Genomic DNA, 14,104 nt, shown 5'->3' on the forward strand with positions numbered 1-14,104 from the left:
AGAAGCACCAGCAGACTTGCTTCTGGGCTTGGTGACAGGTGCCTCTTTCCTAACCTTAGGAGGGCTGACAGTCTTAGACTTACCAGTGTGTGTGTGTACATGCTTATCATGATTATGCGATGAATTGTGCGAGTGTGTGGAATCAAGATAAGTGTTCATGAAATTAACAACACATGGCATGCAAACAGAATTATTGCACTTAGGAGATTTAGGCATGCTAGACATTTTATGCATAAGAACATTCTTAACATTATCTACCTTAGCCTTCCTACAAGCATGAGTAAGATGACCAGCAGATCCACAATTGTTGCATAACTTTCTAGGGCCATTGCCTCCTATCCTGCCATTTCTATTCCTGCTTCTTTTAGTTTTGAAACTAAAACCTAGTCCAACCTTAGATGTTTCACTATCTGAGTCAGCTGACTTACTAGGTTCCTTTGCCTTTTTATCTTTTAATTCATTTAAGTCCTCAATAAGCAACTCATGTTCAATGAATAGTTTATCCTCATCAAAGGGATCAGAAGATGATTTCTTGTACAAAGGTTTCTTAGCACTTTTCAGAACGTGTGGTGTATCAGGTGGATTATCTACGTTTTTAACTTTTTCATTTTCCACCACACGTTTCTAACTTTGACTTTCTAAGCTCATCATAATCTAGCCCAATTCCAAGTTTACCACTTACAACTTGGCTAGATATGAGTTCTTTCGCAAGATTAGCAGAATTGGCATAAGCTTGTAATTTAGCTTCTAATTCCTTTATCTTCTCATCTCTCTGAGCAATGGTCTCAACATGATTATTAGCCTTAAGTTCTAGATAGTGATATTTTTGCCTAATGTCTTCAACATTAACTTTCTCAAGAACTAACTTATCAAGTTCTTCCTGTAGTTTCTTTACCTTTTCTTTCAAGTCACCTATAGTACCATTATCATTCTTCAAGGAGACTATACAGTGATAATAGCTCAGATTTATGGAATTATATCTATCAATGCATGCTTTCTCAGTGCATTCAACTTTTATACTATCAAATGAAGATGCAGCAGGTATAGTGATAGACTTTCTAAAAGCAAGGCATTGTTCATTCTCACATAGATTTTCAGTATAAAATGGAGGTGAGTAGGAGCAAAGGATTACCTGTCTTGAAGAGTGTGGAGTGTCAGCCATGAGTGCCAGATTTCCAAACTGCTCTTCCTCATCATCAGTATCATCCCAGCTTCTACCCTCAGCTATGTAAGACCTCACTGGATACTTCTTCGAACCTCCAGAATATTTCCTTTGATAAGCCTTTCCTTTGTCTCTTGCCTGTTGACTCCTTCTACATTCAGTGGCAAAGTGTCCCATTTCTCCACAGTTGAAACACTTGACATTCTTTCTATCCACCATCCCTGTCTTGTAGCCTGAGTCTGAATATGATGGAGATTTTTGACCCCTGTTGCTGCTACCAGATCCCCTGAAGGCTTGTTTCCTCCTGAATCTCAGGTTTTCAAACATAGCTTACATGTTGGCCATGGTGGGATCCTTCATATCTTGCAACTCTTCCATTGTATAATAATCCCTTGGGTCTCCAGAGAGATTTTCATCATCAACTTCAGCATCACAAAGCACTTGATCATTTGTCTTTGGCTTTTCAGCAGTTATGTCCAAGTCCTTATGTTTACTAGCTACAAGAGCAGTTGTCTTCAGTAACTCAGCATTCTTCACGTCCACTGCACCACTTCCATATATAATCTTTTTTTGTTCCAATTCCATTTCATGAGTCTTCATCTTTCCATATAACTTGTCTAGAGACATAGTCTTGAAGTCCAAGCGCTCACCGACTGAATCTCCTTTACTTATGAGATGAGTGGGCAATGTTAACATAAACTTCATGTTTATCTCTTTCTGTTCATATCTCTTCCCATAGATGCTCAGTTCATTTATCAACTTGTTCAATCTTTCAAAGACCGAAGTTATGTTTTCGCCTGGGAGAGATTTGAATGCCTCGTACTGGGTAGTCAGAATATCAAGTCTGTTTTCTCTGACGTCTTCCGTTCCTTCCATTAACAATTATATAGTTTGCCACATATGCTTAGCATTTTCACACACAACAATTTGATGGCTCATGTCATCATCCATGGATTCTATCAACAAGTGCTGCACCTTGGCATCCAGACTATCCAATTCGATATCCTTCTCAGTGTAGTCATCTGAATTCTTAGGAATTCTCTTCTCATCGTCATTTGGATCCTCTATCTCAAATACAAATGGTCCTTTCTCGATGACCTTAATGTATATGTGATCTGCAGCTCTGAGATAAAGAAGCATCCTCTTCTTTCATATATTGTAGTTTGCCTTATCGAATTTCGGAACCTTAAGACCGCCAATCTTTTGAGAACTCATTTTTACAGATCTGTAAAATTTTCGCAATATGATGTCTCAAACTGCAACTATCCAATCAGTCACACAACACAACCAATCAACAGAAACCCAATCTACACAACCAGAAGCTATCCCAGTCTTCGTTCAACCAAAATCCAACACAAAACTTGCTAACCTAAAGGATCTGATCCGTATATTGATCAACAAACTCTGATACCAATTGTTAGGTCCACTAGGTTAATACAGGGGGAGGCTGAATGTATTATCGTTGGTTTTTTAAATAAATTCACAGTGGATAAAGATACTATGAAAAACAAACACAAACACAAGAGCTTCAGGGGATTGATCTTATATTATTAAGAAAAATCTCCGAGTGGGTTGCTTACAAACTTTGTTACAAACGTAAACAAAGCAACAATAACTCTACACACTACAAAAGATAACTTATCAAATATGTGTATCGCTATCACTCTAAAAAGCAATATAACCTATCGGATACAAGCTATCAATACAAGGCTTTAATGCTTTTGAGTGTTCCTATGTAAGACTAGAATTCTGTATAAAATTCAGCAGCACTTCACAAATTGATGATTTGATAGAATGAATCTCCAAAGAGCGAGAGCAACGCTACCGTTTCTGATTGTGATTGATTGTTAGTTATTATTCAATTCACTGTTAAACTGATAGATATAGGTAGGTGAATAGACTAGGAGACGTGGCAAGCTCTCATCCAAGTAAATAGATCTGAACATGTGCAGTAGTCGAAATCTATAAGTCGAATTAAAGTTGCCTTGATATTCAGTAGTCGAATTGGAGTTCAAGAGAGAAAATGACTTTGATTTTTTATCCAACACCTCAGAAGTCGATTTGTACCTCAAGGAATTCGACTAGTGACTTTCTAGGCTTTCCACAAGTCGATTTTCATGCTAAGGGGAATTTTGACTTAGATTAAAACACCAAGTAGCTACTAGTTGATTTTTAGGATGCTAAAATCGACTAGTAGAATATGGTAGTCGATTTTTGCACTTCCCATGCCTTAGTAACTTTTTTGCTCTGCACAATTCGACTAGTAGCTATAGAAATTGACTAGTAGACTTGGTTAAACTCCTAGAAGTCGATTTTGGCTTGTTGAAATGCCAAAAGTCGATTTCTTCCTTTTAGGAGTCGATTTATATAAGTTCTTTGCCTTAGAAACTTTTCCATCCTTAGACAAATCTTCCTCCTTGCTATGCACTTCCATTTGGTTGACTTGCAATCACTTTGAACTTGAACTTGACCTCTTTTACTTCCTTAAACTTGATTTATGCAATCTCTGAGTCATACCACTTCATGTCTTACTGTCTTCTGAGCTTCGTCTTCAATCTTCGAACAGTTTTCTTGAATACGAATCTCACTTAACAGTCTTTCGAGTGATAGTACTTAGTTTCCTTTCACGGATCACTGACGCCTAGTGCAATGGTCTGGTTCACAGACGACTAGTTCCGCTCTCAGGCCTTCGTACTATAGACTATACAAATCACTGTCAAGTCTTCTATCATATCAAATCAGCTTCACTGAAACCCTTACGACCTTCACACCAATCCAGATTGCTACTTCGAATATCTTCAACCTTATTCCTTCGATGAATGAACTTCCTTCGAACTTCTGTTGACGACTTCTTCACTGTAGCTTTCCAGATCATTGTGTATATGTCAAGTCTTCTATCTTCGTACTAGTTTCAATGAATTATAGGATTATTTGCAAGTCCTGTCTATGTTGAGTTATCATCCTTTGCATTGTTGTCATAGATGAATCTATCTTTAATCTTCAACTCCTTCTATATCCAACAGTGATTATTTCTAGCATAATCACAATCTATTGGAAGAATCAAAGCAAAATCTTAAGAACTTTGTAATCTGTAATTTTGTTCCATTGCCCACCATATTAAACAACAATCAAAATATTGTCATTCCTGCAATGACAAATAGGAAACCATAACACAATAGACAGTTCATTTGCCACAATTTACGCAACCTCAACATAGTTAAATGAAAAGCGTTAACTTATTCGCAACCGTAAGCTACTCAACTACTTAGTTCATTTTTCTGAAAATTCTACAACCTAGCACGCTAATACACCATTCATTTGCCACAATTTGACTTAACTTTTCAAATTTCTGCAATTTAACAAATAAATCACAACCTGATTTGCACACATCAATCACAATCGGAAAAGCCCGAAATAAAATTATATAACTTAAACTTTTGCAATCATAAACAATCCTTCAATTTCACTTATTTTTTTTAAATTTGTGCAACTTAACAACTAAATCACAACCTATTTGGACACACCCATTGCAACGAGAAAAGCCCGAGATAAAAGTGCACATTTCAAAATATAATCTAATCCAATAATTTGACTTAACTTTTCAAAGTTATACAACCTACTAACTTAATCATACGTCACTCTGCCACCTCTTATACAAATAAACCCAAAAATTGTTCAAACTCAATCATAAACTTCATAATTAAGCTTCCATAATACAAAAGAAGCAGATATGCAATTTTCATACATATACAATGATTAGAAGTTACCTTTTTTGTGAGTTGAATATAAATTAAAGAAGTAGTTTGATTTTCGATTTTAAGGATGAATTACCAATCAATTGCCAATTGATTTATATATTTTTCTTCAATGAATCTATAAGTAATCAAAACAATCGTCGATGATTGTTGATGTGAAAGAAACGAAGGAGCATGGTGTTGATGAAAGAGGAGCCGTGTTTTGTTTATCGACCTAAACCCCCACCCCTCTCTCGTATATGTATGTTTGCAATCATTATTCTGTTCTTTCTTCTTCTTTTTGTCTACCGTATTTTTGCAATTAAGATGCAACTGTTAGGTATATTTACAATTATTTCTAATTCCTGTAATTAATTTTGCAAAATTTTTATTTTAGTATATTTATGAAAAAATTCCCTTTTTTACACATAACAAACAATGAACACCTACTTAATATTTGTTTCTAAAAAACATCAAGCACATTTTCTTCGAAAATAAATCCTTATTTGAATTTCCAACGCCTCAGGAAATTGGTCGAGATAGATAGATACTAAAAGCTTGGCCAAACAACCTATCGATAAATATTGGCTGAGCAAAATTTTGCAAGTCAAGTTCATATTTTACTCCAATTTTTTCTAATATCTCCGTCCTAACAATAATTGATCAACTTTTCACTTATTTCAATATAATCGAAAGATATACTTGTGATTGTAGATAATATATTTTCAATTTTTTTTGTTTTATTTCCAAAAAAAATATTATTATTTATAAGTATCTCTCCTGAGTAAGTCGAAATGAAGTCAAAGAATCATACTTCTTCGGTCCCTCTCATTTGTTTGGGTTGGACACGGAGTTTAAGAAAATTGATAAAGTAACGGAGTAAAGTTGAAAAAGTGAGTAAAGTAGTGAGACCGATTAATATTTTATATATAAATGGGGTATAATGGAGATAAATGGTGGATATGATTACTTTTTATATTATAAATTTTTTACTATTTTTGAAATTTTTTGAAAAATAAAGAATTGGAAGAAATATTCAAAAAAGTAAAGTGTAAACAAATAAAAGGGACGTTGAGTATGTAACTCTAGATTTAATGATTTTGGTGTTTAAATTAAATACTCCATTTTTAATTTGTTTTTTGATAAGCAGATTAAACACTCCATTTGATCGAAGAATTTGCAAAAAGTAAAGTAAAATAATTACAAGTACAAAGAAAAATATGGGAATGCACTGCCTCCGTCCATAAAAACCTCCGTCCCTAAACTCGTTTATTTTTTGTATTGGACGCGTTTGCACATGCATATTTTCGATTGTTAATATCTTTAATTTTGTATTAATATTAAATATAAAAATTTTATTATATTAAAATATTTATAAATACAAATTCAACAAAATCACGATAATATTTAATTTTATAAATTATACATAAATTAATAATCAATCTGCTAATATAAATAGTGTCAAAAATGAAAATAAGAAACGTAAAATGGTACTGAAGGAGTATTGAATTGGACCGTGGATCAATGTAAAGTCCCATGTCCCGTGGGGGATAGAGTGATGTAAGACAAAGATAAAAGATACCATACCATGTTGATTTATTTAATAATCTACCGGATTCCTGAACCCGGAAGTATCTTGACCCGCTTTTACTGCTTTTCGTGTTGGTTTCCCTAAACAATGGACTGCCCTCCCCTTGGTTTTACTTTTCTCAATGCCCCACATCAAATTATACTATTATCTCGCTCAGTAATGTTGTCCGTGCACACACACACACACTGACACACATAGAGAGAGGGGAGAGAGAGGGTGAGAGAGGCAGAGAGAGGGAGGGAGGGAGGGAGGGAGGGAGAGAGAGAGAGAGAGAGAGAGAGTTGGAGCAACAGGGAGAGAGAGAGTTGGAGCAACAGGGAGAGATGGTGTTGATAAAATGGAAGCTTTTGAGTCTGTTGCTACCACTTGTTGCATATCTTTTCCTCTTTCCCATCAAAAACTTCTCCAAGGTTCTTATTCAAATTTTGATTCCCTTATCCCATTCTTTTCTTTTGGGTTTTGTTAATTAATTACTAATTCATGTTTTTTTATCCTGCCCATTACATTTTTTTATTAATCTTGTAAAATGATCATCCCAAGTAGGATTATGCGACTCTAATTAATCTGTGATATTTGTTTATTTATTAACACTTTTATAATTGAATGCATGCCTATTTACCAAAGATAATGGTTGAACCAAATTATGTCACTAATTTAGATAGAATCTGTTGAACTAAGCATATGCACTACTTGCAACTGTTGAAATGCAATCGCAATGAATATGCTTGCAGTTTGTTGGTTTTACGGTTTGTTGTTACTTGTTAGACTGTGCTGGAATTGGGAGGAGGGGGGTTGCAAGGGGCTGAGTATACACAGTTTTACGGTCTGATATTCAGGGGCACCAATTGTTGCTAATCAAGTGTGCATCGGAAATCTCATTTGATGATCTAGGAACTTCAAATTTATATATAGATTCGTGGCCCAACACCAAGTAGACAGTAGTTAAATCCAATTTAATAACTACTTTATACAAGTTAATATATAATACTCCATGTTAATATTTGGAGGGCACCCTGCAAATTGTTCATATTGGCATGGTGGCAAATCTATTGACCTAGTAGGTGTAGGTCTGACCATCCTGCCATGGTAGCTGTGTAGCTTAGCAGTTTGAGTTGCTTTATCTTGTGCATTTTCATACTATGCTGAAGATATTTAACTTCTTATTCAGCAGCCCTCTCTGGGAGATTGCAGCCTCCTTCCTCATGACAACTACTGGATAGCCAGCAAGCGTATTGTAACGCCACAAGGGATTATTTCTGGTGCAGGTCAGCTTTGAAAAATACTTTCTTGTTTTTTGCTATTCCAACAGTTAACATAAACTTCGAGAAATCATGCCTTGTCAGACTTGTGTACCTTGCATTATACCAGCCGATATTAAAAGATAGAGTTGTTATATGTTATGTAATAAATTTAATTTGGATTAGATAAATTTATAAAATTACATATATTGATAAACTGATTGTTCTGACTAGATGCTTAAATGAGCAGTTGAGGTGAATGAGGGCCTTATCAAATCATTGATTAAAGAAGAGGACTGGCAAGGAAGGGTCAGGGCTGAACAAGTTATTGATTATGGGGAGGCTGTTGTAATGCCCGGTTTGGTTGATGTGTAAGACAAACTGACTTTTTTAATCTATTCTTGTGTATCGTGTAGAGGTCCGTCATAAAGACTCTTTAACTTTACGAAATTAAGTATGAAAGAAGTCACATACAATATCCGGAAATGGCAATGTTCTTACTAAGCCGAAGCAGTTCTCAAGTCACAACTATATGGCAAAAGAGCGAAAACCTAGTAGAAGGACCTCCGGTCGCATGATCTCACAAATTTCATGATTCTAGATTAGTCATGTTTTATTGTAATTGTGTAAACATGCAGCTTATGAAGTTTTGTACTACAGATAGATTCATTTAACTTGATGATAACAGATGTATATGTTCATGGCAGGCATGTTCATCTTGATGATCCTGGTAGAACAGAGTGGGAAGGGTTTCCTTCAGGGACTAGAGCAGCTGCTGCTGGTATGTGAATCTCAGTGTTTGGTAATGAAAAACTTTAGTCAGAGAGCAATTTTAAAAAAAAGTTTAAAATATAAGATCAATTCAGAAATCGTAAAATTTATGTTTAAGTAGAAAGGAGTATCTCATTTTATAAAATAATGGACATGATTTTATATAAAACTCTCAGCAGGTTATTGCAACCACATTATATATGTCCAGTGTCATAGATTTATACTTACCGGAAACTGTGTTATCTTGTATACTACTTTTGTTTAATAGTTTTACATTTGCATTTTCCTCTCCTTTTATCGCATCAATACCAATTTTGTGCTGCCATTTTATTTAGTTAAGTGATTTCACCAGAAAACACATGCTTCTCCAACAGGCTGAAAATATTAATTACATTTTACACCTCTGTACATGCAGGTGGGTTAACAACATTAGTTGATATGCCTCTCAACAGTTTTCCGTCAACAGTTTCCGAAGAAACTTTAAAGCTTAAGGTGTGGAACCACTTCTCTTATCTCTTTGATTTCTATTTATGAGAAATATATAGCCGGGTTAGCATTCACATTATAAGGATATTCATGGATATTGTTATGTAGTAGGATAACTAGAAAAACTGAAGCTACGAGTCTTAAGACCTGGTTCGTATCTCATAAAGTCTTTATAAGATTTAGGTGTGCAGTCTCATCCCGCCAAATAATTTTGTTTCATTTCTGTCATTTCACTTTTACAAAAAGGAAAATTATCCCCCTTTTGGAAGATTTAGCTGATTGGTGTTTTATCACTTATTGTTTAAATAGTACCGCTGAATTTATGATTTGGCATATGTTTGCTTGACAGATTGAGGCTGCAGAGGGAAATATCTTTGTAGATGTTGGTATGCTCTTAGCTATCATTGGATCAGGCTACAGGCAAATTATTAGTGATTGTACTACTTAATCTTTCCTTGTGCAGGTTTTTGGGGAGGTCTAGTTCCTGAAAATGCTTTTAATGCAACTGCTCTTGAGAGTCTCCTGAACGCTGGTGTTCTTGGATTGAAGGTCTGTAGTTGAGGCTCAAATTTGACTGTTTTAGTGATGTAGATCTATTCAGACTTTTATATAACTTTGTACAGTGTTAGGAACAAGTATAACACTATATGTTCATTTCTGTAGTCTTTCATGTGTCCTTCAGGAATCAACGACTTCCCAATGACCAATACTACCCACATCAAGGTACCTAAAAGTCGTGATCTGAAATTTCTTGAAAAGTCAAGTTACAAAGCTTGGTATAACATATTTTGAGTTTGCATGAATATACAAATGTATACTCTCTTTTATTTAATTCTAAAACGTGTCCTCACTTCATTGTTCACATAGATTGTCAGCTTGTTAGTACAGATAAAGTGTTTTTTTGTCAATGAACATTCATGTGAATTTGGTTTATTCATTTTTCTTCTAGGAGGGGTTATCAGTACTTGCAAAGTACAGAAGGCCTTTACTTGTACATGCAGAGATGGAGCAAGAACCTAAGAAATTAAAAGATGAGGTGGATGATGCTCGATCATATTCTACCTATCTTAAGACCAGGCCTGCCTCATGGTAAATTTAAATTTTTTTCTTCTGTTTCTCGAAGTAGAAGGGTAGTTAGAATTAATAACTAGACACTGGAAATAACAAGGTTCATCACCATCCAGATGAAAGAACTCCAAATTGTTTGCAACTATTTCTGATTAATATTGTTTATTTATGTTGTCAGAGCTGCCCCTTGGGTATGTTATTTATCTTTCATGCTTGAGATGTTACATTCCCTTTCCTAATTATATACACTTGATAGGGTTAAAACATGATGACTTTGACTTGGACTGGCTGCTCTTTTATGTATTGATATACATCTTTTGGCACTGTAATGCTAGGCTGTAGATAAGGTTCCTTTGTTCCAAAATTTTTACTCACTCTAAAAATGATATCCAACCGTAAACTAAAATATAAGAATAAGTTTAAATGCATATTTTCTATTATTGTAACTCCTAAATCTTTTTTTTTTCAGGGAACAGGCAGCTATCAGGGACCTCTTGACAGTGACAAAAGACACGAGGGCTGGTGGCCATTTAGAAGGAGCTCATCTTCACATTATACATCTGTCTGATTCAGGGGACTCCTTAGATCTTATTAAGGTAAGGTTTTCTGTATTGGTCTTGTTCAAGCTGCATGCATATGGTGCCACAGGCAGGCAATGGGTTTTTCTCAGTGTTACTTCGTTACTAACCAATCTGAGAGTGAGGATTCAATTCTATTGAAAATATTATTGAACTGCAGTGGGGTTACAAACTGTCTATCATAAAATTTCAAGTTTTATAGTGTTGTCAGAAGGTTTTAATATTTATAAAATTATAATAGATATTATCTGACTAATTATTATAGCGACCGTGTCCAACTGGTAAACAAGTCTGTCTCACTGTCACACCTAAGAAACTTACACTATCTTTACATTACAGTACACTTTAAATCTTAGTTGTATTAAAATTGAATATCTTTTGTCGGCATCTAAATCTATTGTAGGAAGCAAAACGTAATGGGGATAGTTTAACTGTTGAAACCTGCCCTCATTACTTGGCATTTTCATCCGAAGAGATTCCTGATGGGGATACACGCTTCAAATGTTCTCCACCTATTCGCAGTGCAGCTAATAAAGAAAAACTTTGGGAGGCCTTGATGGTACCTTGCTATCAAATATCCACCTAGAATTTGCAAACTATTCTCTTTCTACTATTTGTAAGTACTTAATCACACATAAATTTCAGGATGGATATATTGACATGTTAAGCTCTGATCATTCGCCGTCTGCGCCAGAACTCAAGCTCTTTGATAGAGGGGATTTTTTAAGAGCTTGGGGTGGTATATCATCTTTGCAGGTTGGTTTTGCCAGTCATTTGAAAGCACAATTCATCAAAATGGTTGCTGTGGCATTTAAAATAATAAATACGTATACTAGTTATACGTGGCTTGTAAATTCCGAATATTCCCCAAGTATGGAATATCATATACATTTATGTAGATAAATAATCTTCCTGTGACACCTTGCATTCATGGTTTCTAAGAAAAAAATAAATTTAAATCTCTATGGTGCTTTTACTTATCTGTAAGATGTGAAAAGTAGCTATTGTAATTGTATGCAACAAAATTTTAGAATTCTAAAAATGAACTCAGATAACAGTCGATCTTGAAACTCTCTCAGCTTGAAAGATGAGATTCCTAGTGGATAAGTTTCTTTTATTTACAAAATTTGACCATGTTGATATGGAAGTCCTAATTAGAGATGATTTCTCTACCAGGACAGCCGAAACTAAGCAGCTATTAAACAAGTCTGTTATAAATCATAAACAACCATGCTCAACATCTCTTATCGTCTTCATGTTATTTCTTAATCCATTTTAGTAGGTGATTTACATCTTATTTGAATGGCATACTTAGCAATTTTATTAGTCTGTAATCAATTAGAGTTGCTAACTTGTGTGTGTGTATTTTGAAAATCCTGCAGTTTGTTCTTCCTGTTACATGGTCATTTGGGCGTAAACATGGAATAACTTTGGAACAAATGGCATTGTGGTGGAGTGCGAAACCCTCCAAACTTGCTGGCCAGGATTTGAAGGTTGTGTATGGCAATTACCCTTACATGTTGTGAAATCTACATGTCTTAATTAAGCTGACTTAAGAAACAACCCCAAAGCTCTTTTATTAAAATATTAATCTTAGAGTTCTCATGTCTATCTCATTGGAAACCAGCTATTAGTGAAGCACATAAAGTGAACATTATGAAAGAAGAAGCCACTTAAAATGAAACTGTGACCTTGGTTAATATTTTTATATATATGTGGGAATGCGAACTTCAGTGGTAAACCTTTTTGTTCTATTAAAGAGGCTGCAAAAGTATGATATTTTAATCATAGTGGTCACTAGTAACAATTTGATCAACACATGCAGGGTGCCATTGCAATAGGTAACTATGCAGATATTGTTGTGTGGCAGCCAGAAGTGGAATTTCAACTCAATGATGATCATCCCATATACCTTAAGCATCCTGTATGTGTAAATCTGTTTAATTTAATAAATAGCAGAATTATTGTGTTATTTGATCTGGCTAAATTAAATGCCTTTGATATCTCAAAGTTATTATACATGAATCTGTTCAGGAAGAAACTTATAAATTAACTTCAGCTCAGCTTGAATTTCCTTTCAGAATAAATAACTGCAGAACTTTTGTATCTCGTACACAAGTACCTACCTTGTTGTGTATTAAGTTTAGAGCGCCTTTTAATTTCTTTCTGTTATCTATCCATTTTGTATTGCATCTACAGAGTATCTCAGCCTACATGGGATCTAAACTCTCTGGAAAAGTGTTGGGAACTTTCGTAAGAGGAAACCTTGTCTTTGCAGAGGGAAAGCATGCTCCTGCTGCCTGTGGTTCTCCAATCCTAGCCAGATAACAAGTACTTGATATTGCTGGTAATTTTCTGAATTTGGGAATTTACCCAACATGTTCTCTCAGAATTGGATTTGCCTTCAATAGTATGCATGGTGGCTAGAAAAGAAACTCGGTATCGTCCTTTGTTCCAACATCATTGTTTAACTTTCTTGTTCAACATAGGAAGGAATCGGGGGCTATATGAAACCACAGTCTATTTACCAATTGTATACTGGATGATACTTATAAACAGTGATAGCTTCAAATTGTCCTTGTTGAACGTATATGAAGTTCTACTTGAAATGCCTATATATTTAATTAGTCAGTTAATCTCAACTCTTTCTACTCCTGCATATCTGATTAATAGCTACTGATGTCATTATTCTGTTGTATGCTTTTAAATATGTGAATCGTTTTTACAAGTAGTCGTTGGCTATACAATTGCATCAGCACCCGTGAAATTCCATCTTTCTAAATACAAGTATTTATTGACCAAACACTTTTAGTAAATTAGGATTGAGAAAATCTGTGCCTCTTTGAACATCAGGGTGTGTTATGGCCTGTCTAACTACTCATTGGTGCGGGGGCAGTAGCTGTATCAATAGTCATTGGCCCAATAGCAGTATCAGTATTCATTTCAGGTGAAGCCTTGTTTGGACCAAGTTCCTCTTCCGAAGCAGCTACTTTTCCTATACCACCACCACCCCAGCTCCAGCTCCAGCTGCCTTTGACACTACCACCGGAGCCACCACCCCTGCCGCCGCCACCACCACCATAGCTGCTTCCACCGCTATAGCCACCACCACCACCATAGCTGTTGCCACCACCACCGCCACCACCATAGCCTCCTCCACCCCCGCCACCACCATAGCCTCCTCCACCCCCGCCACCACCATAGCCTCCCCCACCCCCGCCACCACCATAGCCACCCCCACCCCCGCCGCCACCATAGCCCCCACCACCCCCGCCGCCGCCATAGCCCCCACCACCCCCGCCACCATTGCTACCTCCACCCCCGCCGCCATAGCTGCCACCCCCACCACCATAGCTGCTGCCGCCACCACCATAGCCACCGTTGCTGCCTCCACCATATCCCCAATCATAACTAGAGCCACTACCCTGATTCCAACTCCAACCGCCATTAGAGACACCATTTCCATGAGCCAAACG

General features: G+C 36.0%; 1 protein-coding gene across 3 annotated transcripts; it reads left to right on the forward strand.

Moving 5' to 3' along the window:
* Nucleotides 1-6,530: 6,530 nt before the first annotated feature.
* On the forward strand, nucleotides 6,531-13,270 carry LOC141671749 (allantoinase). Of its 3 annotated transcripts, none has more exons than XM_074478080.1 (15): nucleotides 6,531-6,897; nucleotides 7,656-7,752; nucleotides 7,976-8,096; nucleotides 8,433-8,506; nucleotides 8,912-8,988; nucleotides 9,332-9,368; nucleotides 9,446-9,531; nucleotides 9,646-9,705; nucleotides 9,932-10,071; nucleotides 10,520-10,646; nucleotides 11,032-11,187; nucleotides 11,274-11,384; nucleotides 12,011-12,121; nucleotides 12,454-12,552; nucleotides 12,828-13,270. In XM_074478080.1, the coding sequence occupies exons 1-15, from the start codon at nucleotides 6,811-6,813 to the stop codon at nucleotides 12,954-12,956; spliced, it is 1,512 nt and encodes a 503-aa protein (XP_074334181.1). In that variant the 5' UTR covers nucleotides 6,531-6,810; the 3' UTR covers nucleotides 12,957-13,270. The 3 variants fall into 3 exon arrangements, with proteins under 3 accessions (XP_074334181.1, XP_074334182.1, XP_074334183.1); XM_074478081.1 differs by having other exon boundaries at nucleotides 7,659-7,752; XM_074478082.1 differs by lacking the exon at nucleotides 6,531-6,897 and having other exon boundaries at nucleotides 7,659-7,752; nucleotides 7,960-8,096.
* Nucleotides 13,271-14,104: the final 834 nt, after the last annotated feature.

Source organism: Apium graveolens, chromosome 7 (assembly GCF_009905375.1).
Source record: "Apium graveolens cultivar Ventura chromosome 7, ASM990537v1, whole genome shotgun sequence".
Lineage (NCBI taxonomy): Eukaryota > Viridiplantae > Streptophyta > Magnoliopsida > Apiales > Apiaceae > Apium > Apium graveolens.

Coding starts and splice junctions, on each gene's coding strand:
- LOC141671749 (XM_074478080.1), top strand. CDS start 6,811: ATGGTGTTGATAAAATGGAAGCTTTTGAGTCTGTTGCTACCACTTGTT. Junction 8,097..8,432: donor ATGCCCGGTTTGGTTGATGT/GTAAGACAAACT, acceptor TGTTCATGGCAG/GCATGTTCATCTTGATGATC. Junction 8,507..8,911: donor GACTAGAGCAGCTGCTGCTG/GTATGTGAATCT, acceptor CTGTACATGCAG/GTGGGTTAACAACATTAGTT.